We start from the raw sequence: 26,129 nt of genomic DNA on the forward strand, positions 1-26,129 counted from the left end.
CCATGGTTCCAGAAAATGGAAAACAAAATCAACTGCGCAGGTCGCTTGTTATTCTTGTCATCGGCAGAGCACTGTCAATCACGCACAGCCCGGTCAACGGCACACGTGATTGGAATGTACGTCAGCAGAGAGCAACCAATAGGTTTAGAGCCAAATGGTCCCGCCCCCAGGAACGTTTTTTTTTTTTCCTTTTTGCCGATCAACGATTTCAGACCTTCGACTGTCAGGGAGTTTCAAAACGAATGCGCGACAAAACACTGCCAATAATCACGTGACTCAAAGCTTGCGCCTGTGTGGTCAAATCTCTGAAAAGTCAGTGCTGAAAAGTCAGTTCTGAAAAAATACATTGCAATGGTGTAAATTTACACCTTTACAAGTTTTTTAAAATAAATATTCAACATTTTAAAACTTATTTCTCAATGTATGAACACCTGTTTGCACAATCCCATTTACAAGGTTTCAAAACCGGGAAACAATGAAATACACTGTTAGAACAGTGCCAGATTTGAAAATGATGAAGAAGATAAAATAGAACACAAAATCATGTTTGCAGATGTTTTAATTTTTTTTCCAGGCTATAATCTCTTTTTTCAGTGTTGCAAAACCTTTTTTACAAGGTGTTTTTACGAACCTTTCCACTTTTTTTTTCAGGTTTGAATTATGGCAGGATACTGGCTCCATATCTCTCTCCTGGCTGCGCGCTGCATTATAATGTGTGTGATTGTGGATTGCATGAGTTATATTCGATCAAATTCGGTGTGCTAGTGCGTGTATTTGCGTGTTGGTAGGGGTCCATGGCTGGTTTGTGTCCAGGGCCCGTGGTCATGTTAATCCGTCCTTGCCTAAATCAGTTCCCAGAGATTCAGCGCCAGGCTCAAGGAGGTGGCTAACCGTTCTCCTGCTGCCAACACTGGGCAAACCTCAGTAAAGTCGCGGCTGGAACCGGACTGAATATCCGTAGAATAATATCTAACCTGAAACTAACTTCACCGCGGTTCATTCCACGTTGTCATGAAAGTGTTATCTGTGGTCAAAACGATCATACTATAAATGTTTACAGCGTGTTGAACGCATAGATAGTATATAAAATAGATGTAGCGTCCGGGCAGACCTCAGTTATTCCAACTGCATCCAATTCTCTTGGTTTATGCGCGTCTCTTAGTTTGACTCGTCATAGTTTTACTCGTCATAGCTTGACTCCGCCTCATTTCCTTTAACCAAAAAAGGGCATTGGTCTCCCGCCCATCTAGGTGACGTACAGAGAGTGCGAGTCAGCGGCTAGCTGTCACTCAAGAGGCCGCGCCCCTAATTATTCATACATTTTAACATCCAATAAAATAAAAACTAGCCTCCTAAAAAAAAATTCACCCCCCTCAGCGTTGTCATGGAGATATGAACTAAACATACTGACTAGAATGTTTTTTTGGACCAGGCTGTAAATAGGTTTAATAAGACTGTGAAAACGGCCTGTTTAACATGTGAGTCAACGAAGATGTGCTCCCTTTTGGTACCACCTCGTAGTGGCCACCCGGTGCTACTGCAATGTTTGTTACTTCCGCATTGGATGCTGGTATATCTCGCTGTGGTTGGGGCTTGGTTGAACGTTGTTATAACTTTATATCGTAGCACATCGTCGGGGGACCTCATCCCGCATCTCTCAGAGTAGAAGAGATCTTCAGCATCGTACATCGTTTCATTTAGATCACATGATGTAAAAGAGCGGTCACGTGACAGGAAACGCGAAACGAAGCGGTCGAACCGAGTAGTTTGAAAACAAACCATCGCTGTGCACTGTCTTACACTGAATGCGTTGATATGAATCAGCGTTATCAGACGCCGCTTCGTTTAGTTGACCTCCCTGCGAGGGCCGATGCTAAATCATGAAATCATGTTCAGTAAAGTAAGATCTCCCCGTCTCCTGTAGTGTGTTAGCATGAGCAGATAGCAGCTACAACTCAAACGTAAAGACACGGGAAGGCTTCTCCTCGGGAAATCCGCGTCTCATGGATGACTCCGATCAGGATTTCGCAGACATCTGTTCTAAATTGTTAAAACGAGTTCGTAAGAAAGCAGGTGATCCCGTGTTGTCAAGGAAAGCAGAGCCCCAGTCTTCCAGCCAGACCAGGAACGTCACTGCTGATCCGAGTAAGAGGACGCGCAAGAAGAAGGACGTTGTTTCGGAATACAAGCCCGGTCCTGGAGGCGATTGGGCTCCAACACGTCGACCCGAGCAAAGCCTAGTCAATGGATATGCCCTGTGTGATGCGGGAGATGGTGGGCCACCTGGGCCCACGGATTCGGGTGAAGCACTGCACGTCGTTGAGGGAGGCCAACGTGCCAAAGACAAAGTACTGTTGCGAATGCAGCAGTTTAAGAGAGCCAGCCCACACATGCTGGTACACGATGACAGGAGCTACGCGGTCCCCAAGCAACCAAAAGAAAAAGGTCAGAAGCCACAAAACCACCAAACGTATAATCCCAAACAATGAACTTCACGGCTAAAAGTGATGCATGTCTGAGTATATTTGTTTTGCCTTCATTTTATATGTTTTAGGATCTTGGCACTTGTAATATTTTCCGATGCAGCCCTAGTTACCATCTCTCTTTCCCTGTTTCCACATTCCTACTGGATTAGGATATCTGCTTAGGGTACACAACCCATCATATGAGCATCATAACATCCCTATCCTCCATCCCTATCTAGCGTGTTGAATAGGTATTCAGTCACCCTTCAGCCCCAGTAATCCTCCATTGTTTACCTCATGGAACTGCCAAACACTCGTAGCCCCAGTCCCTCCCCTCCCCTCCATTGGATCTTCTTCATCACATCTTCCAACTCTTCCTCTTTGTTTTTGCTAGACGAGCCTCCGCGGGAGACTGGGTCCAGCGATGCCGCTCTGGCCCTCCGTTTACAGCCGGGCCAGGACCCCCAGGCACCCCAGGACCCTGAGCGGCAGGCCCCACTGGACCTCTGTTTGCCTCAGGACCCGGACCAGCAGTGCATTGACTCCCTGGAGGACCGAGGCCTGTTCTTCTGTCAGCTGTGCCAGCGGAACCTGTCCCACATGACCCCCGAGGGACGCAGGCAGCACCTCAACAGGTACGCCGTCAGCACTTTCATATGTTCAGCGTGTATTACTGCGGGTGATGGTTGCTGCTATTGCATTCAGTTAAACAGTCCTTGGTCAGAAGTAGAATACAACAAAGTAGAGTGACAAGCAGGTCCGCTGTGGTGGTGCCAGCATGAATTCCTGAGAAACCTTATCCAAGCGCTCACGCTTTCTCTCACTCTCGCTCTTTCTCTCTCTCACTCTCTCTCGCTTTCTCTCTCTCACTTTCTCTCTCGCTCTCTCTCGCTCTTTCTCTCTCTTTCTATTCTCACTGTAAAATGTTAAATGACAGGATTCACAACAGGATTAAAGTTACATTTGGAAAGTTTGTCTATTGAAGTATGCATATATAATATGCTATAGTGAAGAAATGAATTCTGAAGCCCTAAGACCCTGGGAATCCTTAGCCGGACATACACCCCATGTGGTTGAACCCCATCCGTTCCTTTGTGCCTTTCACAAATAATGTATAAATATGTATATGTATTAATGTATTAAATAAATGAATATGAAAAAATATCGAAATCACAACATTTTAAATCGATAAAGAATGAAGTTAAACAAAGCGTTACAACTCTGCAAGTGCCAAATTATTATTATTATTGTCCTTTAAACACATTTGTTCTCTGTGTGCTCCTGTCCACCCACAACCGGCCAGGTGTTTGGACGAGACGGAGCGAGGGCCCGCCCATCCCCCTCCCCCCCCACGCGTGGCCGACTGCCCCATCTGCGGGCAGAGGTTCAAGGCCCCGAAGAGCCGCGCGGCCCACCTGAAGCGCTGCTCCGCAGACATGGGCGTGGCCCCGGCCGTGCTGCTGCAGTGCCTCCAGAGGCAGGCGGCCGAGGTGCAGGGCGGCGACGGCGGCGGCGGCGGCGGCGGCGGCAGCGGCCCCCTGCGGTGAGCCGGCGTGGGTCATTATGACGACCGGGCGTCCCGGACGCTCTGAGTGTCACACATGCATTGGGGGTCGGCTTGGCTCCGGGGGTAGAGCGGGTTTGGCCGGTAACCGGCTGGTAAGGTTGCTAGTTTGATCGCCGGCCCCTCCTGGCTGAGCGTCGCGGTGTCCCCGAGCAAGGCGCTTCACCCTACCTGCTCCCGACGAGCTGGCTGTCGCTTTGCGTTGCCGACTCCGCCGTCGGTGTGTGAATGTGTGCATTAACTGTTGTAAGTCGCTTTGGATAAAAGGGTCAGCAAAATGTCCTGGATGTAAAATGTAAATGCGTGCACCATCCGTGCGTCGTCATTGGTCACCGCTGCTTTGGCACGTACGGGTTGGGGGCTTGTGGGGGTTTGACCAGTGCGCGGCTGTTTTTGCAACGGAGTACGTGAATACTTAACTATAAAATGTGTAAAATACTTCATATCCGACAAGTATTTCTGCCACCACACCTCCAAGGAGAGGCTGCGGCTCTGCCTCTGAACCAGCGACCTCTGTACCAAGTATCTCCGTCCCTCCTCAGTGGGGCATCCAGAGGCTCCAAAAGGAAAGAGCCAGCGGAGCCCAGCCTGCCCACCAGGAAGAGGCCCAGGAAGAAGCCCCAGCCGCTGGACGAGGAGACCCAAGTGGCCCTGGCTCTGTCCTCCTCGCTGCTGGAGCGGGAGAAGGAGCTGGAGAAGGAGGCGGCCGCTGCGTTGGCCGCCGTGGCACCTCGTCTCCAGTGGAGACCAGAAGCAGGTGCGTGCGGGCGTGCGTGCGTGCGTGCGTGCAAGTGATCGTTTGAATAATCGTGATTTCAATATTGACCAAAATAATCGTGAGGATGACTGACGCACGCACGTGCGTGCGTGCGTCAGTCATCCTCACGATTACTTTGGTCAATATTGAAATCACGATTATTCAAACGATCACTTTTGAGTTTGAAAACATTGCATGCATTTATTCCGAATTTCTCCCCAAAAAAAACACTTTGTAACTGAGAACTTTGAAATCTCCCCTTAAAAAAGACACAAAATGTCCAAATAGAAAATGTAGAAATCCCCAAATAATGTACAAAAATGTATCCAGCTGTTTAATTTTTTGCAAAAAAAAAAACGTAAAACTCGCTCATATTAGTTTGGAGAACGTTTGCCTCAGAAACCAAAATCGCGATCGACATTCGATGGGTCGCACACAGCCCTAACCCCCGGGTCAGAGGGGAGGTGGCGTTGAAGCCGTGCGTTCCTGCCGTTGGCTGCAGGTCAGGGCCGGAGGAAGGGAGGCAAGAGGAGGAAGGGCGGGCCCCCAAGGACGCCGCCGCTCCTGCTCGTCCAGGACGCCCTGGCCGCTCGGACCAGGGTGCAGGAGCGGGTCGGTGTTCTCCTGCTGCGGCAGCGCGCCCCCGCCCTGCCCACGCCGCCCCGTTCCCCCAGCAGGCTGCCTTCCGCTCCCGCTCGCCCCCTGTGGAGCGGGAGCGCACTGCAGGACGCAGACCCCCGCGACCCCTCCCGGTTCTACACCCTGGAGCTCCGGGACCTCCTGCTGCCCAGGGAGCCCCCCGGGGTGAGTTTGACCTGACCGGGGCGGATACCCTGTAGATGCTCAGGGCATTAGTGTCGCTCTTTTCAGGAGATTTCCATAGCACTGATGATCAATAATTTGTATGCATTTTGTGTTTACATGGGATGCACTGTTTGACTTCGTTTCCGGATTTTTTTTATACTTATAGTCGTGCACCAAGTCTATCTTTCCCTCCAACATTGGTATGCAACGGTTTGTTGAGCTTGTGTTCCGACATGAAACGCTGTGAAATGAAGCACATTGGTGTTGGAGCTTCAAATGCTTTCTTTGGCAATACCTAAGAATCCTTTTGATCCAAGCTTCGTTTAATCCCCCTCCTCTCCTAGACAACCGTGGCCTCCATCGCCAAGGTACCTCCGGAACCCTCCATCCAGTCCCCCGTCGAAGCAGACCCCCAGATGACGCCTCTTCCTCCTCTCCCCTCCCCGACACCCCGGTGTCCATCCCCATCGTTGTCTGGAACCAGCCGGCTGTCTGTGGGCAGCCAGGCCCTGAGAGACGTGATGGAGCTGGCTGAGGAGGGCCGGTCCCTGTCCCAGTGGCTCAGAGGTACACGTCTGCTACGGCATAGGAACAGGGTTAGGGCTCTGCTCACAGAAAGGCTGTGCAATTAATCCAATTTTTAGCGTGATAATAATAATATAATATAATATAAGGGGGGGAGCCCGCCCTCAGACGGACCTTCTAATATAATGGAGATTTTTTTTTAGGAATCTTTTTTAAAAGTAGTTTTTTTTTTTTTATTCATTATGTTATGTTTTTCGAAATTGCAGAAGAGCTGTTTACATATTTGTACATCATTTTCTATTTGAACTTTTTTTTTGAAGTACATTTTGTATTTTTTTAGGGGGAAATTTCTAAGTTCTCAGTTACAAAGTGTTTTTTTTGGAGAGAAATGCAGTATAAATGCATCACGTTTTCAAACTAAAAAATAAGCGTTTGAATAATCGTGAATTCAATATTGACCAAAATAATCGTGATTATAATTTTTTCCATAATTGAGCAGCCTTGGCTCACAGGCCCGTGTTCAGACGAGCACGGACGCACAGGATGGAAAATAGTCATTAACTGACTTTCATTCATACTCACTGGACTGGTTTCCATAGCGACTAGACTTGGATGAAGGTTCCTCCTAAAGGAGTAAACAGTAATAATCTGTCCCCAGACGAGGCGGGTGGCACCGCCGTCATCTCTGACTTCCCGCTCAGCGGATTCGTCCCAGAGAAGAGCGAGGCGCACGCCAGGATGGGCCTCAGCGGCTTTCTCCCCGGGGGGGGGGACACCGCCGCCTCCAACCAGCCAATCAGGGACTCCGGAAGGCCGGGCGGCCAACCAGAGAGAAGCCGGCGAGAGGCGGTAAGGAGACCCATCACTTTCAGCACCCATTGGCTGGATCCACCAGGGCCTGTGTTAGAGAGATGGTCAGGGAGCGTTTAGACACATTAAGTTGAGCGGATCCACGTTCTCAGTTACTGCAACCCAGGAATGGAACCACTTACCAGTTACACACTGTCTGTAGCCACAGCACATACTGTTCCTCCTTCACGCGGTAGAGATCAGGAATCACTCACGATCGAAGATGCACTCACTCAAATCAACCAGGCTCTCGTTTACCGCTGTGGGTTTGTTGTGACGTTTGTTGTGTATAGTCCTTATCTTCTCTGCTGCATCTCGTCTCTTGAGCGAGTCATATTGAGGATTTTATTTCATACACATTTTAATGTAGGATTGGCCCGCGGAATCCAGATGTTAATTCTTGACTAACTCGGACACATTTTTAAGAAATGTTGTTATTGTGTACTGCCCCAGTGAAGTAAACTTTATTGTGTCACACAACTTAGACCAATGAAATACTGCAAACATTTTTTGTGCAGGAATGTGCTCAATTTGATTCAATCCAGGTCAACAAAGTAACCCGTAGACACTGCCAGCTCTTGAAAACAGCACTTCTATCCTACTTTCGTACTTATCGTACTTTCTCCTAATGACACGAGTGACGTGTAATGATATGTTGGTCACTAGGTGGCGCTGTCCAGGCTGTCATGTGACCTGAGCAGCATGGTGAACAACCCTCAGCTCAGCGACGTGCAGGTCCAGGTGGACAGCGGAGAGGTCTTCTTCGTCCACTCGTTCATGCTGTACGCCCGCTGCCCCCTGCTGGCCCAAATGGTGAGTTACGTAGCAGCATATATTTGTACAGGGAAGCAGATTTGTAGTTTTGATACAGTGTATATCTGTATCTTCTTACATTGACAATATATTGGTGGTATATTGTCAATGTACTGCAATTAACTGTACATTTCAAAGTTAAACCATTTAAAATGAGAAAATAGGACTTATTTTCCCTTTTTATTATGCAGCAATTTATAACCTGAAATAAAAAAAGTAACATGCAGTAATGCTAACGCACAAGCTAGCTATACAAAAGACTGCTTGGGGGAAACGGTATTGACATGATCAAACCAGGAAAAGACCCAGCATTACCAGTACTACCAGCAGCACGCCCAGCACCCCCAGCAACAGCAATATACCCTGCGTGTTCGCTCTGGGTCTCCCAGGTGCATGACGCCGGCTTCGGGGTGCAGGAGGAGGGCCTGCCCAGCACCCAGCGGGTGCTGCTCGGAGAGAGTCCCGGGGAGGCCGTGCTGGCCCTGCTGCAGTACCTCTACACTGGCCGGTGTCCTGCGGCCCCTGGGCCCCTGCTGCCCGCCCTCCTGGAGCTGGCCACCAGGTCAGTACCGCGCGGGGCCGCCGGTTGAGGAGAAGAGTGTTTTTTTTTGTTGTTGTTTTTTACCGTTACTGACCGGAAATTAGTACAATTCATTTATTTTTATTTTACAATTTAATAGTTAAATAAAGACGCTTATAGTATAAATTAATCTCAACACATCGGCCTGGCCTAAAGGAAAGAGCAGTTTTTATGTTGTCTTCCAATGTTGTGTTGGTCATACTAAAGAATGTTGTTGTTTTTTGGGAATAATGCACAACATAAGGAGCTTAATAAATTCTAAAAATCGCACATTAAATCGCAATCGCAATAATGGTCCAAATAATCGCAATAAGATTATTTTCCCAAATCGTTCAGCCCTACATTAAAGGCTACGTTACCAATGAAATGGAAATACATTCATCCTGTTCTAACCCTAACCAACGAATGATTTACCTGTTTGCTTATTGAATTAGTGAAAAAGTAATTACTGTTCTTTCAAGTGCATTTGACAAGCATGGGCATTCAGAAAAGTCCCAAAGATCTATTTAATAGCTCTGATAGTATCTTCTAGATGTCACTATTGCATTATTACCAGAATAACTGGAACGGGCACCTCCCCTTCCCCCATACAGGGGCCCAGATTCTGGCTCTGACTCGCCATCCATTCATAAATTGAAGTGGTGTTCACGTGTGACCGGCTGTGTTTGTAGATTTGACCTGGAGGAGCTCCAGAGTCTGGCCCAGCTCTACCTGGAGGAGGCGGACTCGGGGCCCCAGGAAGACGCAGCCGATGCTGGGCAGCCCTGGGACAACCACCACCCCAGCCCCGGCGTGGAGCCAGCGCGGGGGGATCAGGACTTCACAGAGCTGCTGCGCTCCATGTGGAGCGAGGAGGAGGGTGAGGAGGGTGAGGAGGGGGGGGGAGAAGCCACTTCCGGCACATCGGTGGATCGGCGAGATGGCGACGACGGCGGCGGCGGCCAGCGAGACCGCCGGCAAGCGTCCGGAGACGGGGACGCGCACGAGGAGCGCGTGAACGACGAGGAGATGGAGGAGATCTACGAGTTCGCCGCCACGCAGAGGAAGCTGGCGGAGGAACGGGAGAGCACGGGGCCGGTGGAGGAGGAGGAGGAAGAGGAGGAGGAGGAGGAGGATGAAGAGCCCACTTCGGCAGAGGACAACGTGTTCACCAAGGCAGGCGGTCCAGAGCATGACGAGACCCCGGTGTGTTCCGAAGCAGACGCCCCTGAGCGGAGCCCCGGTTGCCAGGTTCCAAGCAGCCTCCGCTACAGCCGCCTCTTCTCTGGTTCCTGGGACATCTGCGAGGAGGAGTTCCCCGCCTCCCCCCCACTCTCTAGCCCCCGGCCCTCTACCTCCCGTGGCCCCCCTCAAGCGACTCCTACTCCGCCCCAACGGCGCTCCCCCGACCGAGCCTTCGCCGGAGGGGACGTGACGGCCACAGCGCGCTCGGACGCCACCTGCCTTCAGTCTTCGCCCAGCGAGATCATCGACCTCTCCGACAGCCCCGGCCCCCCCAGCACGCCCGGCCTGCCCCTCCCGGGTCTGTCCCCGGGCACACACCCGGGAGCGCCGGATGCGGTCGCGCCTTGGGACGGTCGCCCCGGCAACCCTCCCGCCGCCGACCCGGGGACGCCGCCGAAGAGAGAGAGTCCCGGTCCTCGCGGCACATGTGGGCCCGCGTCGCCTGACCCCCCACGGAGACGCGCGGAGCCCGAGCTGATCGTTCTGTCGGACTCCTCCGGCGAGGAGATGGACGAAGGCCCGGCCCCGGCTCCCCCCCCGGCCTGGCCGCAGCGCCACCGGCAGTACACGCAGATCTCCCGCACATCTCCCCCCTCCTCGGGGGGAGATGTGCGGGGTCCTGGGCGCAGCGACGGTGCCGAGGAGGAAGGGGGCGACGGCGGGCACGGCTGTGGCGTCGGTGTGGCCGCCCGGAGCCCGGACCAGCTGGGCTTCTCCCCGGAGGTGTCCTGGCTGATCCCGGCCACGCCGCCGCAGGCCGGCCACCGCAGCAGCAGCATCTGCACCCAGACCCGTAGCAGCATGTTCCGGACGCGGCTCTTCCCCAGAGCCAGCGCCTCCCCGTCCCCGCCCCCGACCCCCTCTTCCCCCGGGTCCGGAGGCGGAGCGCAGGGGGGGAGCCCGCCCTCGGACGGACCTCCGGCAAAGAGCAAGGGACCAGAGTCCAGCCTCGACGCTCGGCCCCTGCCTGGGACGTTTACCCCGCCGGCCCCCCCGGCGAGACCTCCTGGTTTCGCCCACCTGCCTCTCTCCTCCTCCTCCTCCTCCTCTTCGACGAAGGGCTCCCCCGCCCACAGCCATCCAGGGCCGTACAGCAGCACTCCCCTGCACACGCGGCCCCCCAAGCCCCCCGTTCCCCTGGGGACCCCCCTGGTGCGCGGCGACCTCGCGAGGGAGGAGCTAGGGCGCTGGCACCTCTCCCAGTCGGACCCGTCGCGCTCCGTCTCCCCCTCGTCGCTTTGCAGAGACCGCCCGGGTCCGGACGGAGACGCCGACGCCGACGCCGATCGCTCCAGGCGCCCGCTCGGGTCGGATCGTCGCCATGGAAACACCGCGGACCCTGAGAAGATCGGAGACGCAGACGAGAGCCTGAGGGGCGAGGAAAGAGGGAGTGGAGCAGAAGGAGCGTCGGGAAGGGGGACGGAGTCGGAGGGAGGGCACGAAAGGGGGTCCGAACCCAGTTTCTGCCAGAGCTTCATGGACGAGCCCCCCATGGCCTTCAACGACTCGTGGGGTCTGGACGGGGGCGGCGGCGGCGGCGAGGGAGACGGCGGGCAGGCGGCGTGCTTCAGCTTGAGGCTGGAGGACAGCGGAGGAGTCGGCTCGCACCAGCACAGCCCCGTCTCCCCTCGCCCCGTGCAACGCCCCCACCCCACTCCAAGCCGCTACGCGGACAGATGGCAGAGCGCCTCCGCTAGCAGAAGCCCGGGCACGCCGCCCCCCACCACCGCCCGCCTGTCAGTGGACCCCGACACCCCTCATGGAGGCCCGGAGGTCAACGGAAGCCTCCTGGACCCCCAGCTGTGGGACAGCTGGCAGGAGGTGGAGGAAGAAGGGGGGGGACAGGCCGAGGCCCTCCCTGTCTCGCAGAAGGGGAACGCTGCGGCACGACACCGGACCCCAGGTAAACCTTTCACACACAAGCAGGGGGTTCTGATGGTATAATCCATGCTTTAGTACGGCTTCCTCCCTTGAATGTAGGATGGAGAGTTATCGGATATATGCATTCATTGTTTGATTAGAATAGCTTCACTCTCTATTAATCACTGAACAGAAACTTTAATGATTTTCATTCACCCTCAACATACAGGTCGTTACCACTATGATATTTGCAAAAACATGCAGGCTCAGTTTGACCATATTTGGTGTTAGTTAGTTCAGTGTTTTACATGTCGTGTAATTATAACGTGTTTTGTCTTCTCCTGCCAGATGCTTGTAACGTTGTGACAATCCGTCTGTTGTAGTGCTGTACATTTATGTACGGTTATGATGGTATAATCCGTGCTTTAGTCAGTCCCTCCAGAAAAACGCGATTATGCGATCGCATAATTCAACGCATAATCAGCCAAAGTCCGCATATTCATGCGGGGGTCGCATTTTTTCAAATATGCCGCACTTTCACCGCATAAATTGCCGATTTCCGGGCAAAATATGCGGGGGTTGCATGATTTCATAATCCCCGCATTTTCGTTGCAAAAAAGTCACATATATCTTAGCAGAAAGTTGAAAAATGTTGCGTTTACTTCACACAAGAGAGGGCAGCCATTTCCCCCTGTTGCCATGGGAACGTTATGAAGTGACGTAATTACGCGATGTGAACGTCATCGAAAAGCTGCATTTTCCGCAAGTTCCCGCATTTTTTCGCAAGTTCCCGCAATTTTTGCAAGTTCCCGCAATATCATCGCATAAAATTGCATAAATATGCCGCATATTTCATCGCATTTTTTAAAAGACATGCCGCATAATCAAGGATTTTTGGCCGCAACAATCACAAAAAACGCCGCGTTTTTCTGGAGGGACTGTTTAGTATTGCTTTCTCCCTTGAATTGAGGATGGCGATACCTTCAGTTGATCTGACACACTGCAGTGTGTGTTATAGGATGCATGCGTTCATTGTATGAATTAGAATAGCTTTGCTCTATATTCAATTTCCGAACCGAAACCTAAATGATTGTCATTCACCCTGGACATTATGTTTTTACATGTCGTGTAATAATAACGTCAGCCAGTTGTAGCACTTTACAAATCAACGTTTGTAGTTTGTGATCAACACAACCGTGAATCCCCGGATGTGTTAGCGAAGCTCAGAGAGAGGCTGTTCCGATGGTTTGACCTATGAGCGAGCGAGCCTACTTCCATGCATCTCTCCTCGTCCTGTCCTCTCTAGTGTCATCTGGGAGCAGGAAGCGGACCTACCTGGTGCCCATCACCCCCATGCCCTGCTACTCCGACATGGACACCCCCGAGCTCAAGAACAAGCTCAACAGGTCGGTGGGTCGTTACAAGCTACATCGTGGGGCCAGTAAGAGGCCCAAGTATCCCCTGTGCCTACCACTAAGTAGTGGACCGAGCAACAAGACAACAGCAATGGCAGACTTTATTTGTTTAGGATCTCCAGTGTAGGTCAGGGTGAAAGGAAGGGCTTGGATCTTTTGGCTGAACACTTGTTTTGGTAAACTGTCGGTTAGTTATGTCTGGTTTATTAACAATGACTTTATCTTCCATCGATGTGTCCATCTTTACTTTTCCTCTCTTCCTATGTTCCATGTATTTTTGGGCTGTGACGAGTAGTGGGTCGAAATTGATCTTATTGAACTTTTGATCAAATAATTGTATGTTATTTATTAAGTACAAATACAACACATTGGTTCCTTACTGCCTCAAATATTCTAGTACGTTGCTCATTGCTCATAATCAAATGAATATCCCTTTTTTTTCTTGGCAACTTGTCCGATAAAAATAAAGATTGGGCCATTTTAGACTGGTGATGGACATTTGCTATCACCACAGACCTAATGATGAATAGATCAAAAAAAAGAAAGAACTTGACCTGACTTGATGGGTCGAGTATGAGAATAATCCGCCCAGGTCCTGACGCAAAACACCTGAACCACGCGTCTGTCCAGGTTCGGCGTGCGTCCGTTACCCAAGCGGCAGATGATCCTCAAGCTGAGGCAGATCCACCAGTACACCCACCAGCTGGAGGAGGAGGAGGAGGAGGAGGAGGAGAAGGAGGATGGGGTGGCCCCCCTAGGCGGCCCCGGACCGACCAAGCCTCGGCCTACCGCCTCCAGCGCCCGGCACCCCTCCTGTTCCCAGGGGCCTCAGTTCAAACGGCCGGGCGTTCCCACAGGCGCCTCCCCGGTGAAGCGGGGCCACGAGGACCCCGAGTCCCTGTCCTCGTCCCAGGGCTCCAGCACCTCCTCCACGGCGGCCAGTGAGGAGTCAGAGAGGTGAGGCTTTACCACGGGAACCAGGCCTGGGTGAGCGGAGTGGGAGCCCATAGACCTCTGCAGAATAAGTCCCGCCTCCAAGGCTCCGGTTACCTCGGTTACCTCAATGTCTATGGGAAACAACATGGGGGTTTTTGAATGATGGTACAAAACAAACTCTGTAGGTGGCGAAGAAGGAAAAGCTGCGTCACGTTTTGAACTACGCACCTTTTCCACCTAGTTTCCACTGGGATTTTGGATTGTCTGTGCCGCTAAAGTAGCATTTATAATTGTTTACTACTTTAACTTACTACTTATTCTACAAAGATCTATGGGAATCATGAGGAGTTTACTGTTTCTACTAAGATAGGATGTACTTTGGAAAATACCTGTTATTAAGTAGTATGTTATCAATAGATGTCGTAGTACTCTGATCGTTTCAGAACTTCGTAGTAGTACTATATTACATGGAGTAGTAGTACTCTGAACTTCCTAGTAGTACTATATTACTACTAGTTGTAGTAGTACTCTGATTGGTTCAGCACTTCTTATTCATTCTACGTATATTAGTAGTTGTGGGAGTACTATGATCATTTGAGAACTTCTTGGTAGTACTATATTACTAGTTGTAGTAGTGCTGATCATTTGAGAACTTCTTAGTAGCACTATATTACTAGTTGTAGTAGTACTCTGATGGTCTCAGAACTTCTTAGTAGTACTATATTATTAGTTGGTGTAGTAGTACTCTGATCATTTATAGAACTTCTTGGTCGTACTATATTACTAGTTGTAGTAGTACTCTGATCATTTATAGAACTTCTTGGTCTTAATATATTACTAGTTGTAGTAGTACTCTGATGGTCTCAGAACTTCTTAGTAGTACTATATTATTAGTTGGTGTAGTAGTACTCTGATCATTTATAGAACTTCTTGGTCGTACTATATTACTAGTTGTAGTAGTACTCTGATCATTTATAGAACTTCTTGGTCTTAATATATTACTAGTTGTAGTAGTACTCTGATGGTCTCAGAACTTCTTAGTAGTACTATATTATTAGTTGGTGTAGTAGTACTCTGATCATTTATAGAACTTCTTGGTCGTACTATATTACTAGTTGTAGTAGTACTCTGATCATTTATAGAACTTCTTGGTCTTAATATATTACTAGTTGTAGTAGTACTCTGATGGTCTCAGAACTTCTTAGTAGTACTATATTATTAGTTGGTGTAGTAGTACTCTGATCATTTATAGAACTTCTTGGTCGTACTATATTACTAGTTGTAGTAGTACTCTGATCATTTATAGAACTTCTTGGTCGTACTATATTACTAGTTGTAGTAGTACTCTGATCATCACTGCAACACTACTGGGTTCTTTGTAATCGTTATGGCCGTTCCCTTTTATTTATAACGACGGTCTCCTCCGATGTCCCCGGCCTCTCCTCCTCAGGTCCAACCCGGAGCTGCTGCACTCCTCCGACAGCGAGTCGGACGGCGACGGCGCCGTCACCGCCTCCCAGGCGGCCGGCCGCCAGCGGGACCGCGTGCAGGCGGTGCGGGCTTTCATCCTGTCCAACGCCGACCTGCACCGCCAGGTGCTGCGCTACCAGCCCCTGGTGCTCTCTCAGCTCCAGGCCCGCCTCAAGGCCTCCGGCATCCGCCTGGGAGCCGCCAAGCTCATGGACTACCTGGACTCCCAGTGCATCACCGTGACGACGGCCAAGCCAGGGGGGCGCCCCGCAGCGGGGCGGCGGAAGGGGAAGGCCAAGGGGGAGAGGGGAGCGAGGGGGGGGAAGAGGAAGACGGCTCTGGCCACGGAGTGAAGGTAGAGAACGTGTATGTATGGCGATGAGCACAACTGACACAACCCGGCTGATGTGGTTTTACCCAATCAGGCGCTGAGACATGATGAATTTCAGTTGATTTCATGGTCGATATTAGCTGAGCACAAGGGAAGGTTTTAGATAATTTTTGCCGCACTGTGCATTTTCCTTGTTATTTTAGTATGAGATGATTTGTCGTTTGGAAATCGATGACGTTTTGTAATATTTGTGTAATTTTAGATATTTTGTTGTATGATTAATGAAGGCCCATTGTGGAAAATAAACAAAGAGGCAAATGTACAAGTCTAACGTAGTGTGAGTCGTTCAGGGCCCTGGTAGCTTCACATTCCTCTCCCCTAATTAAAGCCGGTCGTTTCGGTGCAAAAACGTGAAATAATTTCAAGACACAAATTCTTGCAAAAGGATGTTTTTACTGGTTTTCTCCGATTAAATTTTGATTATCTAAAGATCAGCCAACAAACAGCTACAGCAAACGCCAGCAGAGCCCCGGGGAAGTTCTCAGCCAGAGACGCAGAAGAAGGGAACCGTCAGAACCATCTGACGGGATATTCAAGTACGCAGAGAGGCACAGGTCCTCCTCGGCAGTTTGCCGTGGGTCAGAACCTCATTTATCCTTCGTGTTGCTACCTAGACGAGAATATCACGATTCGTGGTTTTCGCAAATCCAGAATCCTCCAGAGCAGCCAAAAAAAAAAATAAGGGTGTCAATTCTGATGTCCTGAGCTGTCCTCGCACTATGGCCTCCGCGTGACTCCTCATTGAAGCCCAGACTTCTCCTACGGGACTCGTGCGTTCCGAGTCTTATCTGGAACATAGCGGCGGCGACCGGGGGAACGGGTCGCTTGATCGTCGGCGCGGCCCGATCCCTCCGCTCCCCGAGCCCTGCCTCCTGGCGCTCCCGAGGTCCTCAGCCAGCCGGCGGCGGTCATGACAGGTTGTTTATGTTGGCTAGAAAGCGCTGGGCCCACCATTCCTCCAGGTCGATGGGCACAAAGTCTGCAAGAGGGAACAAGACGGCTTAGAAGAAGAAGAAGCAGCCTGCGGGGGCTAGCAAAGCACGGCAACGATACACGGCTAAGGACGAGCATGCCGGCACATGAAACCCCGCGATGACGAATGAATGGTAAGTAGTACAAGACGAGGTAAACATCAGTAAACCGGGGCAGATAGGGTTGAGTAAGTCGTGGAGGGAAGCCTTTAATCAGCCACCACCTGCTCTGTCTGGACAGGCTGGTCGCGAGCAAGTCATCAAGCTGAACAAATATGCAGTGCACAATTCAATGAGGCGAACGACTATGTTCAGATAAGAAATATATGCCTGTATATTAACAAATACTCTCCCATACTGTAGAGGTAACTGAGTTCAGCTATTCTATGAAAGGCATCCATCGCTTAGTCAACCCAGGAATATTGTCTCTCAAACAAATGCTTCATTGTTTGTGTTATTGCTCAATCTTTAAATAACAATAACGATAAAGATGGAGACTGTGATCACAGCGTCATCACAAGACTCATGAAATGGATGTGATGGACCTATAGGGTTGGAGACTCATAAAAAGGACTTCTTACTCTTCATCACAGGAGCAGTGGTCTTCTCAGAATACTGGACAGGCGCACTGATTGGTTTGCGGCCTCCCTGCTCCCTGTCTCCCATCTTCTGCTCCACCTCCTGCCATGCTATGAAACAAAAATAGACCGTTGAATTCACACACATTCACGACAAAAAAATCTGCTCCACGGATGAAGGTGCAACTTAACGTAGCATGAAGCAGATGTATCTTACCTTCGAGGACAAACTTAACATTTTCTTCGTGTGCAGGTGTGAAGCAGCCCTCAGTCGGACTGTCCGTCTTCGGTGGGGCTGCAGTGTGGTACCGCTTCCCATTCGGTCTGTTGAATACTATCTTAGGGGGCGGAGAGCTGGAGGAGACGAGACCAATGATGAGTATTGATTGGCGAGCGTATAGAGGGCATCTACAGGGATCAAGTGAGGATGATATCCCACTATACATTTTGTTCAGCCAGTATCCCATAAAGCATAGAGTTGCAAAGACATGCACTTCTGTACTAAGCTGGCATAGGGGATGATACGCCATTAAATAAATTAATTCCTTTCCCAATTAATGGGCACGCTCAACCAAAACCGAATATCAGCCCAACCGTAAGTTCAGTTAACATCCGTGCGTTTATAGGAGAAAAAAGTAGAATCGGAGCCAGTTATAGTCTACTGATGTTTAACTTTGGTGCGTACTCGTTAGATACAGACTCAGTGTTGACAGATTGGGCTACCACTCAGCAGCCTACTACACACTCCGGCTCTAGCTGTTGAGCCCGCCCCCAGAGCCTATGACACAGTTCCGCCCGACGACCACATGGACTGTAAACAAACCCTCGCAAGGTCACAGTTATGGCCGGGGTAGGGGCTAGCGATATTTTCCGGCGCATTTGCGTTTATCGTTTGAATAAAATTATGCGTTTTCCCCTGTGCCCGCCACTAAGGCAACGACGCCGGTGTCTGGTGACCACTGGTGTTATGTGACCACATGACAGCCGTGTTATGTGACCACACATCGGACGCGCTGGAGACGCGCACATCCAAATGGCAGCTGTTGGATCAAACTATCGGGTCCAGATCCCCATCAGCTCTCAGATCATGGCTTTTTTACTTACTTTGAATCGAACCACGACGTCGATTTGATCTTCAAGTCGTTTTTACTCTCAATTTGTTGTGTGGGACCTATAAGAGAAACAGATGACTCACAATAAAATTTCACAACAAATTTTCTTCACATACACATTTCTTCCCATGCAAATTTTTAGTCCCGTCCCATAGCGACAAATTAAGTAAAACACAATTACTGGGACTGTTCCTCACCTGTCCTCCGTTGTGTAACAAGTTTACTGGGACCTCTGGTAATAGTGTACATCATGAGGCGCCCCCCGAGGATAGTCCGAACGGTGTTGAGTTTTGTTAGATTTCACTGCAGCGTCTGCAAATTCCAAGTCAGGCCGTTCACGTCGTGGACTCGTCGTCAAACTCTTAACTCGAACTAATGTTGCCAATTGGTTTGCGGAGTGTTCCGTCAAATCAACTCTGCGTTTGCATGAAGCCCAACACACCCGCAGCTTGCCCTGTGCCTGAGACAGTGTGCCTTTCCGTCGTTACTCCGCAGATGGTGGCTCCAACTGCCGTGTGCTCCTGCAAGGACTGCCTATAGGTCATCCAAGGAGAAACCGGCGACACATGCTCATCGCTCTTCAAAACGAAACACTGTAGATTTGCTCTTGTAATCCGCAACGTGTCAGCGAGGTATTGTTGGGTGTTGACAGTTGCCGATCTTTGTGCGTAAAAAAAGGAGCCGTAGGGTTTGTATTTAATCAAAACGGGAGCGTTTTGTAATACTGGCCACCTCCACGTGACGTCACGACACGCCCCCGAGCGAGACTCGAGGGGGCGGGGCGCCCTTCAGAGGTGTGTGCGCCAAACTATCGCTCACCTCTAACCCAGATAGCAAGCATGGATTAAATAAGATAAGCGTACCAAATTAAATATTGTCAGGGTTAATGTTAAACATGTCAGATATACGACAAAAGCCTCTTATACAAGTATGTGGTTGCGCCGTTGCGATTACCCAAATAGCCGACTTGTAACTGCCAAACCCTTAATTATCTTATTACTACACTCAGTATACGATTTGCTAAGTGAAGATTCGTCGGGACAAGACGCGGCTCAGACAGACTTAAAACCAGGATGATACTGGCATCGCACTCAATTTGGATCGACTTGGGAAACGCAGGCCATACGGTCCACGATCAAACGGGGCCGCTGTTAATTGCATCACCTCCGCTTTGGCTGCTCTTCTTAGGAGGATGTTGTGCAGACACCTTTTATGGGCCACACAGATCAGAGTGCATGAGGATTAGCTCCGACAGTGCTGGGAGTTTGACTGTCATTTTAGTAACGTGTGCTGTTCCGAAAAATCCCACTGTTTAAAAAGGGCCTACTCTATGATATGGAAAAAAAAAAAAATTGTTAGCATTTCAGTTTAATATATTTTGTTTAGCTTATCAACCCAGGCCCTTTTTACAACAGCATTCTTAAAATTGTGCAAAAGGCATATATTCAGCGTAAAAGTGTAAGTACATTCAATTACTGCATTGTAACAAAACACTAAAACTAAAAACATTCAGGATGGAAAATAAAAAACATTGCACTCCTGAGTTGGTGAATACAGTACATCTGATAGAGGTTTTGTGATGTCTTCTTTACACATGAAAAACAATAAGAACATACATAAAAGATCTCCCCGTAGAGAGACACATTTGAATAGATACATTTTCAACATTGTTCTGCAAAGATTAACTAGCTAGCATCTCTCCACGGCAATGACCCCGTTAAAACCAATGGAAAAGCCTTCATTAAAAACCTGAATACAGAGGAAAAGAAAATACTATTACTTCAAATCCAATGCGTGATTGTTTGTGTATGCCATGAAGGCTGATGCATTAAATAGCCATTGTAGACACACTGTGCGTCTCTACATCACTTATACATCCCAAAGGAGCTCCCGCTTACAGCAGGCCGACAGCCTGCTTCGTCTTTTGCAATGTTTTCCGCATTAGACTCAGAATCTCCGACACAGACTCATAAACGCTAGCCCCAGCGTCAGAGACCCACAGCGTACCGATGGCAACCATTGCACGCAAAAGTATAACTTGGCCTTTTAGTAATGCGGATCACAGTCTTCAACGAGGCTATCGGTGATGTAGTTGACCTGGAGGAACTCCCGGTAATACTGCTTCTCCACCTCCTTGTTGACCGTCCAGGCCACCACCTGCACGCCCCGTTTGGCCCAGTACTGGACGTAGTCTCTGTGGGGTAGAGGGGGAAGAGATCAACCACACCAATGGATGGTGTTTTTGTACGGTGCCCGGCTTTACATTTTGCCAAAGGACTAGAGTTGGAAATTAGCTTGCTGGCTAACACTGGCACATGAAATGCTGTTATGCCATTAAAAAAAACTCTTCCGCGTTGAAATGATCGTTTTTCGGTCACTCACGGCGAGACAAAGTCCTTCTGCACCAGGAACGCCGACACGCCGCACAGCTTCCACAGGAAGTGGTGGTGCGCCCAGTCCAGGAGCACGTCCACCAGAGACATCCACTTGTGTTTCCACGGCGACGTGAAGCGCGGCACACCGTCTCCGTAGAGACTCAGGCTCCACGGCCTGTGGGTCAGTGCGGTGACCACGTCCGGGTCACTCTGCCTCATCTGGATTAGGGGTGGGTGGATGGAAATGTGTGAGGCGTTGTGATGCATTCTGCACGCCAACCTTTAGCTATAGACAACCTACACTTTCGGCGATAGAAGATATAAGTTCACGTCAAATACCAAAAATGTTCTCAATGTAAATGTAATATATTAAAATGTTCTATAACATCTAAGCATGCAATGCATTAGCCACCCATTCCAACCCCCTCCACTAGTACTAGTCATCCAAACACTAGTTTCACCAAATCGTTGTCTCGAGAGGCTTTTATTTTTCTGAGTGAATCATCTCTGAGGGAAATGCGTCTGATTGTGCAGTATCGTGTAGCTACCTGTAGAGTACACTAGCCAATTGCAACCGACAATAGGACCGGTCCAACCCCTGGTTTGCAGTTCCCTTCCTACCCTGTAGATGACTTTGGGTTCGAATGAGCACACGATGCTGGTGTTGTAGAGGACGGGGTGCTTCCTGTACAGGTCTCTGAGAGCCGCCGACGCCTGAGTGGGAGAAACGACAACGACATGATGAGATGGTAGGTCAGGGCAGAGTCGTTTGGTGTGTGTGGCTGTGTGTGGTCAGAGTAGTTTGGTGTGTCGCTATGTGATGTCCGAGTAGTTGTGTCGCTGTGAGTGTGTTCCCCAAGGGCCAGTTGGTGGGCCAACAGCCGGGTAACTTAAGGAGAAAATACAAACAAAAACACTAAGGAGAAAATCAAACTAAATCACTTTTGTCCCACGATGAAGTCTCTATGGTCTATGAAGTAGGAGAGCTAATACAAGAATACAGATATTTTATCTTCTGTGAAATAGAATACTAGAAGACTGCTTTTATAGTGTGTGTGTGTGTGTGTGTGTGTGTGTGTGTGTGTGTGTGTGTGTGTGTGTGTGTGTGTGTGTGTGTGTGTGTGTACCTCATCTGGATGACCTTTGACATCAAAGTAGATGGAGAGCTTGAGTTTGATGCACTCTTCCACTGCTTCTTCAAGAGTTGGGATCCTCTCTCCAGCAAATGTATCCCTGAAACCAAATGGCGGTACATGAATCACTAACTGTGCTTTCTCAACCGGGCAAGAGTGTTTTTTTCTCAACAGGGCGAGAAAGCTGCGCTATCTTCAAAGCTTCCCCTGACCTGAGACGATGTTTCGCCGCTGCGTCCAATTTCGACAACTCAGAAAAACAAATTTGGCTGAGTGGTCCGGATCCGTTGGTGGTGCGGTCCACAGTTTCGTCATGCATCAGTATGGGGACCCCGTCAGACGTGAACTCCAGGTCTAGCTCAACGCCCTCTGCACCATTCTTACTAGCCTGTGGAGAGAATGCACACTACTGTTTAGGCCTTAGTACCTAACTCCAAACGGCAGAGCCCTCATTCACCATAGTTCTCCCATTGGTTTCCCACAGCGCTATACTGACATTGATGTTTAGCAACCTCCCGCAAAATATAGGGGATTGCTCCTTTTACATTGTACAGAGTATTTATCTATCTAGTGAATTTAGAGAGCGAATGATCAAGACCAGGACCATTATGAATAGCATTGTTTACCATGTTCCACCGTCTTTCTCCCAGGTTTGTTTTACTTTACTTCACTAGTTTGGTCTCACCTCTCGGATCGCGGCGATGGTGTTCTCCGGTGCATCGTGCCCACCACCCCTGTGTGCAATGGATGACACCCTGCCGAGACCCGTCGCACCTTTCCCAGGACTCAGCACTTGTCGTGCGCGGCTGTCTGGAACTTGGGGGAACTTGAAGATCGCCAAGAAAGAGTACATCGAGACGGCAATAACGCAGGACCATATCGGACTCCTTGTGCCCAGCAGGACCAGGACGAACACGAACGAATAGAGGGCCACTTCATCTCCTAACTGCAGCATTGTTGCACAGTGACAGAACCAATGGTGCAATGTTCCTGGTTTTTGTGACCGTTTTTTGTCCCTACCCCAACGTTGGAGGTCACTCAGTCAACTAACGTTACAGGCAGGTTTCATGTTTCCATACTAACGTCACGTACTACATCATCATCCGATAATATCACCTTTCAATGGCGAGGCTGTGAGAAGCACTTTATCCTAATAATGCTTCGATAAATACCTTCAAAATAGCCAGAGAAACAACTATGCAAACGCTGAGTTGACATGTTGCGAAAACACCGTCATGTGACGTCCAGTTGATATTCGCACTGCGCAGTCGCAGACGTGTCATATGCTTCAGGAGCCTAATATACATTTGTGAAATTAGATGATGAACAATGCTGTTAGAAATGCTAAATCTCTTAAAAATATATATGACACATTTTAAACAAAAAATTGAGTGAAGTGAAGGTGCATAAGCAATGTATGAATGGGCGTAACTGGACATCTAAAAACATCCGGGTCAGGGAATGTTCTCCTCGGACCTCTTTCCTGAGACACTGATCTGCTTCTAATAAGCTTGTCCCACATCTAAATCTCAAAATGGTACGTTCCTTTTCGACTCAAATTCATCTATTAATTTACGTGCTTTTGTACTTGAAAGTTGCAACAATACGTGCAATAGGAAGGTCGTACCCTCTTTGGACTTTATTCACAGTCGGATGATGATCACTCGACAAAGACAAACACCATGCCAACTAGATTACATACAAACTACCTCACCTTGCCGGCTACCCCTGCATCCCACTGACGCTGTCCCTTCCACCACGTAGGAGAGGGTTGGCTTTGAGAACGATTGGGGTCGTTCACGGTGAAACTGTTGTAGAGTTAGGTACTTACATATGACCACTAGGGAGCAGTGGTGCCATTGCTATTGACAGTAACCTACTGCTCTCTACCCTGAGAAGTCGGTCGCTTTGCAGGAAGCCAAGTTTTGGGGTTTTCAATAAATTTGTCTTATGAGCAAAGTCTGTGGCAGTCCATTTAATAGTTTGCATACCCAAGATGCTACATTAGTGACAAGGATATATTGTTATACGTAATGAACCCGCAAAAACTGGTAATTCATATTGAAATATGAATGACCAGAATCATCATTTATATTGAAATATGATTCACCTGTCAAACAATGTTGGTCATATGTAGTGGTTGTTTTTCGTTTGGATTCAGCTGCTGAGAATTACACGGTATCCCAATGCCAAGAACATACACAGCTTCTAACTCTAATCTCCCTCTTTCCCTGAAAGCTAAGCGCAAGATTCGCCTCACGGCTATCCTCCCACCTGCGCTGCTGTAACAGGGTACCATGCTTATTATCGACTCCCAGACATCCACTAGTCCAGCTCGGTGGCCCACAACTACTATACTCCACCAGGCAGCCTGAGCAGACCTCCTCCATGCAACATGGCTTCCAACGGCCCCATCTACATGTCACTCGGCTGGCAAACTACTCTGACCTGTCAACAGAGAAGTACAGCATGATCTACCACCTACCTCACATCAAGCTCATCCGTGCCATATCCAGGCTCAAACTGCTCCAAACGGGAATCACCCTCGCCATCCTGCCCCCGGTATACTACTTTTACCTCAGCGGCGAGCTGTCCTACTTCCTGGCGACCTACTCCACGGGTATAGCCGTGTTGGCTGGAGTCATGCTGTACACGGCCAGTCACTTCCTGAGAAAGGTGGTGGGCATGATGTACCTGGACTCTACACAGAGCACACTGAAGGTCTCCCACCTCACGTTCTGGGGCCGGCGTCACGACGCGTTCCTACCGGTGACGGACGTCATGACGTTGGGTGACACAGGGGACGCATTGACTGAGACTGTGTTGAGGCTGAAGAGATACAGCACCGCAGAGACAATGTATTTCTCCCTGAGCTACGGCCGCATCGTAGACAAGCAGGCTTTTGAGAAGGTCTTTGGTCCGTTGAAATAATTTGTTGTTTGTAAAAAGAAATGGCTTAATTTATCGTAAATAAAACACTTAAAGTGTCAATGAAAGTTTAAATGTTTACTTTTGTTACAGTAATTTGTTATAGGATTTATAGAACATACATAAGGCAAACCTTTGAGGAGTAATTAAACTAAAGCAGGATGAAATTCAACAATTGGGCAACAAATAATTCAAAGCCACAATACATCAGTATATTGTACGTTTACAGTACATTTCAGTCAATTTCCACAACGTAAATACATGCATTTTAAACCTGGGATTTCTGTGTTCACGACATAATAGAAAATCTTGCTTTGAAAACTTTACCAGGGTTGTCCTTTTTCTTGACCATTAATTACAGTATGGGTATAATTGGCCAGATATAGGCCTAAAGGTCACCCATCTGCATTTGGTTTACAAATGGATTGGCTATACTGCAGTGTGTCACGTTTACCATTAGATGTCAGGACACTCATTGGGGAAGTTGAAGGACATTGAAATCGTACCTGACAAAATGACCAAAAATGTAATGAAAAAACCCAGCATAACAATGGGTTACCCTTTCATAAAAAATAACCCACTGCCTTGGATAAAAAAGTACCAAACACATAATGAGGCATAATCATTAGGCCTAGACCATTTAGTTTCCAAAATAGAAATAAAGATGAGTCTACACTCAAACAATTAATTTTGTTAAATAGTGCTGAATGTGTTAATCAAGTCATTCACCTTTTTCAGATGAAAGCATATTTATGAATTAATCATCAAAGCTAAGTCCTGCCAACTATATACTTCTTCTCCACAAACTTAAACACTTGATGTTACAGCATATTCTCCCTTGTCAACTGTCAAGGCAAGTCATTATTTCTGTAGTACATTTCCTACAGAGGTCATTAAATGTATTTCACAAAGTAGGCCTGATATAAATAGAGTCAACACCAAATAGTAAAACGAAAAGGAGCAGAGATGTCATTTAAATGATTAAATACTTTAAAGAATTAAAGTAAGTGAAACAGAACGTTTTATTTAAAAGGATTCAGAGTCTTATCTAACGTCCTCTGGGTGGTTATTCCAGATCTGTGCTATGTGATACACAGCCTCACCAGGTTGTAAGTCCAGGGTCAGACCCTGGACCAGGTCTAGGTCAGCCAATAGGCCGGCCCAGACGACGCGAGTGGTTAGAAGGTTCATATGGAACAAGCCTGTCAGTTATACCTAGGCCCTGGTATTTGACGGCTGTAAGGAACATATAATTCTGTACTATTTGACAATATTGTTGCTTACAATACTTCTTATTTTCCACATTGTCTTAATTTGGGCCTTATAAATTGTATTGTCCCCGTAGGGCAGGACTCAGCATCCCGCAGCTCTGGTGGTCT

At 48.8% G+C, this 26,129-nt stretch overlaps 4 protein-coding genes across 4 annotated transcripts; 2 read left to right on the top strand and 2 right to left on the bottom strand.

Moving 5' to 3' along the window:
* The first annotated feature begins 1,717 nt into the window (after positions 1-1,717).
* slx4 (SLX4 structure-specific endonuclease subunit homolog) lies at positions 1,718-15,924 on the top strand. Its single transcript, XM_079729342.1, has 13 exons — positions 1,718-2,445; positions 2,860-3,100; positions 3,769-4,008; positions 4,572-4,786; positions 5,289-5,590; positions 5,935-6,157; positions 6,774-6,964; positions 7,631-7,777; positions 8,167-8,339; positions 9,029-11,484; positions 12,748-12,847; positions 13,487-13,813; positions 15,243-15,924. Exons 1-13 carry the CDS (start codon positions 2,004-2,006, stop codon positions 15,613-15,615), a joined length of 5,430 nt encoding a protein of 1,809 aa, XP_079585468.1. The 5' UTR covers positions 1,718-2,003; the 3' UTR covers positions 15,616-15,924.
* A 203-nt stretch (positions 15,925-16,127) lies between these two features.
* mcrip2 (MAPK regulated corepressor interacting protein 2) lies at positions 16,128-18,996 on the bottom strand. The gene is made up of 5 exons (XM_079730831.1): positions 18,512-18,996; positions 18,307-18,373; positions 17,420-17,556; positions 17,206-17,313; positions 16,128-16,632 (listed from the first exon to the last, which is right to left on the bottom strand). The coding sequence occupies exons 1-5, from the start codon at positions 18,564-18,566 to the stop codon at positions 16,562-16,564; spliced, it is 438 nt and encodes a 145-aa protein (XP_079586957.1). The 5' UTR covers positions 18,567-18,996; the 3' UTR covers positions 16,128-16,561.
* A 727-nt stretch (positions 18,997-19,723) lies between these two features.
* gde1 (glycerophosphodiester phosphodiesterase 1) lies at positions 19,724-22,958 on the bottom strand. Its single transcript, XM_079730720.1, has 6 exons — positions 22,508-22,958; positions 22,035-22,210; positions 21,817-21,922; positions 21,311-21,403; positions 20,697-20,908; positions 19,724-20,508 (listed from the first exon to the last, which is right to left on the bottom strand). The coding sequence occupies exons 1-6, from the start codon at positions 22,775-22,777 to the stop codon at positions 20,361-20,363; spliced, it is 1,005 nt and encodes a 334-aa protein (XP_079586846.1). The 5' UTR covers positions 22,778-22,958; the 3' UTR covers positions 19,724-20,360.
* Positions 22,959-23,285: 327 nt separating this feature from the next.
* tmem186 (transmembrane protein 186) lies at positions 23,286-24,793 on the top strand. The gene is made up of 2 exons (XM_079730843.1): positions 23,286-23,359; positions 24,061-24,793. The coding sequence occupies exons 1-2, from the start codon at positions 23,357-23,359 to the stop codon at positions 24,751-24,753; spliced, it is 696 nt and encodes a 231-aa protein (XP_079586969.1). The 5' UTR covers positions 23,286-23,356; the 3' UTR covers positions 24,754-24,793.
* Positions 24,794-26,129: the final 1,336 nt, after the last annotated feature.

Source organism: Pollachius pollachius (assembly GCF_949987615.1).
Source record: "Pollachius pollachius genome assembly, chromosome: 2".
Classification (NCBI taxonomy): domain Eukaryota; kingdom Metazoa; phylum Chordata; class Actinopteri; order Gadiformes; family Gadidae; genus Pollachius; species Pollachius pollachius.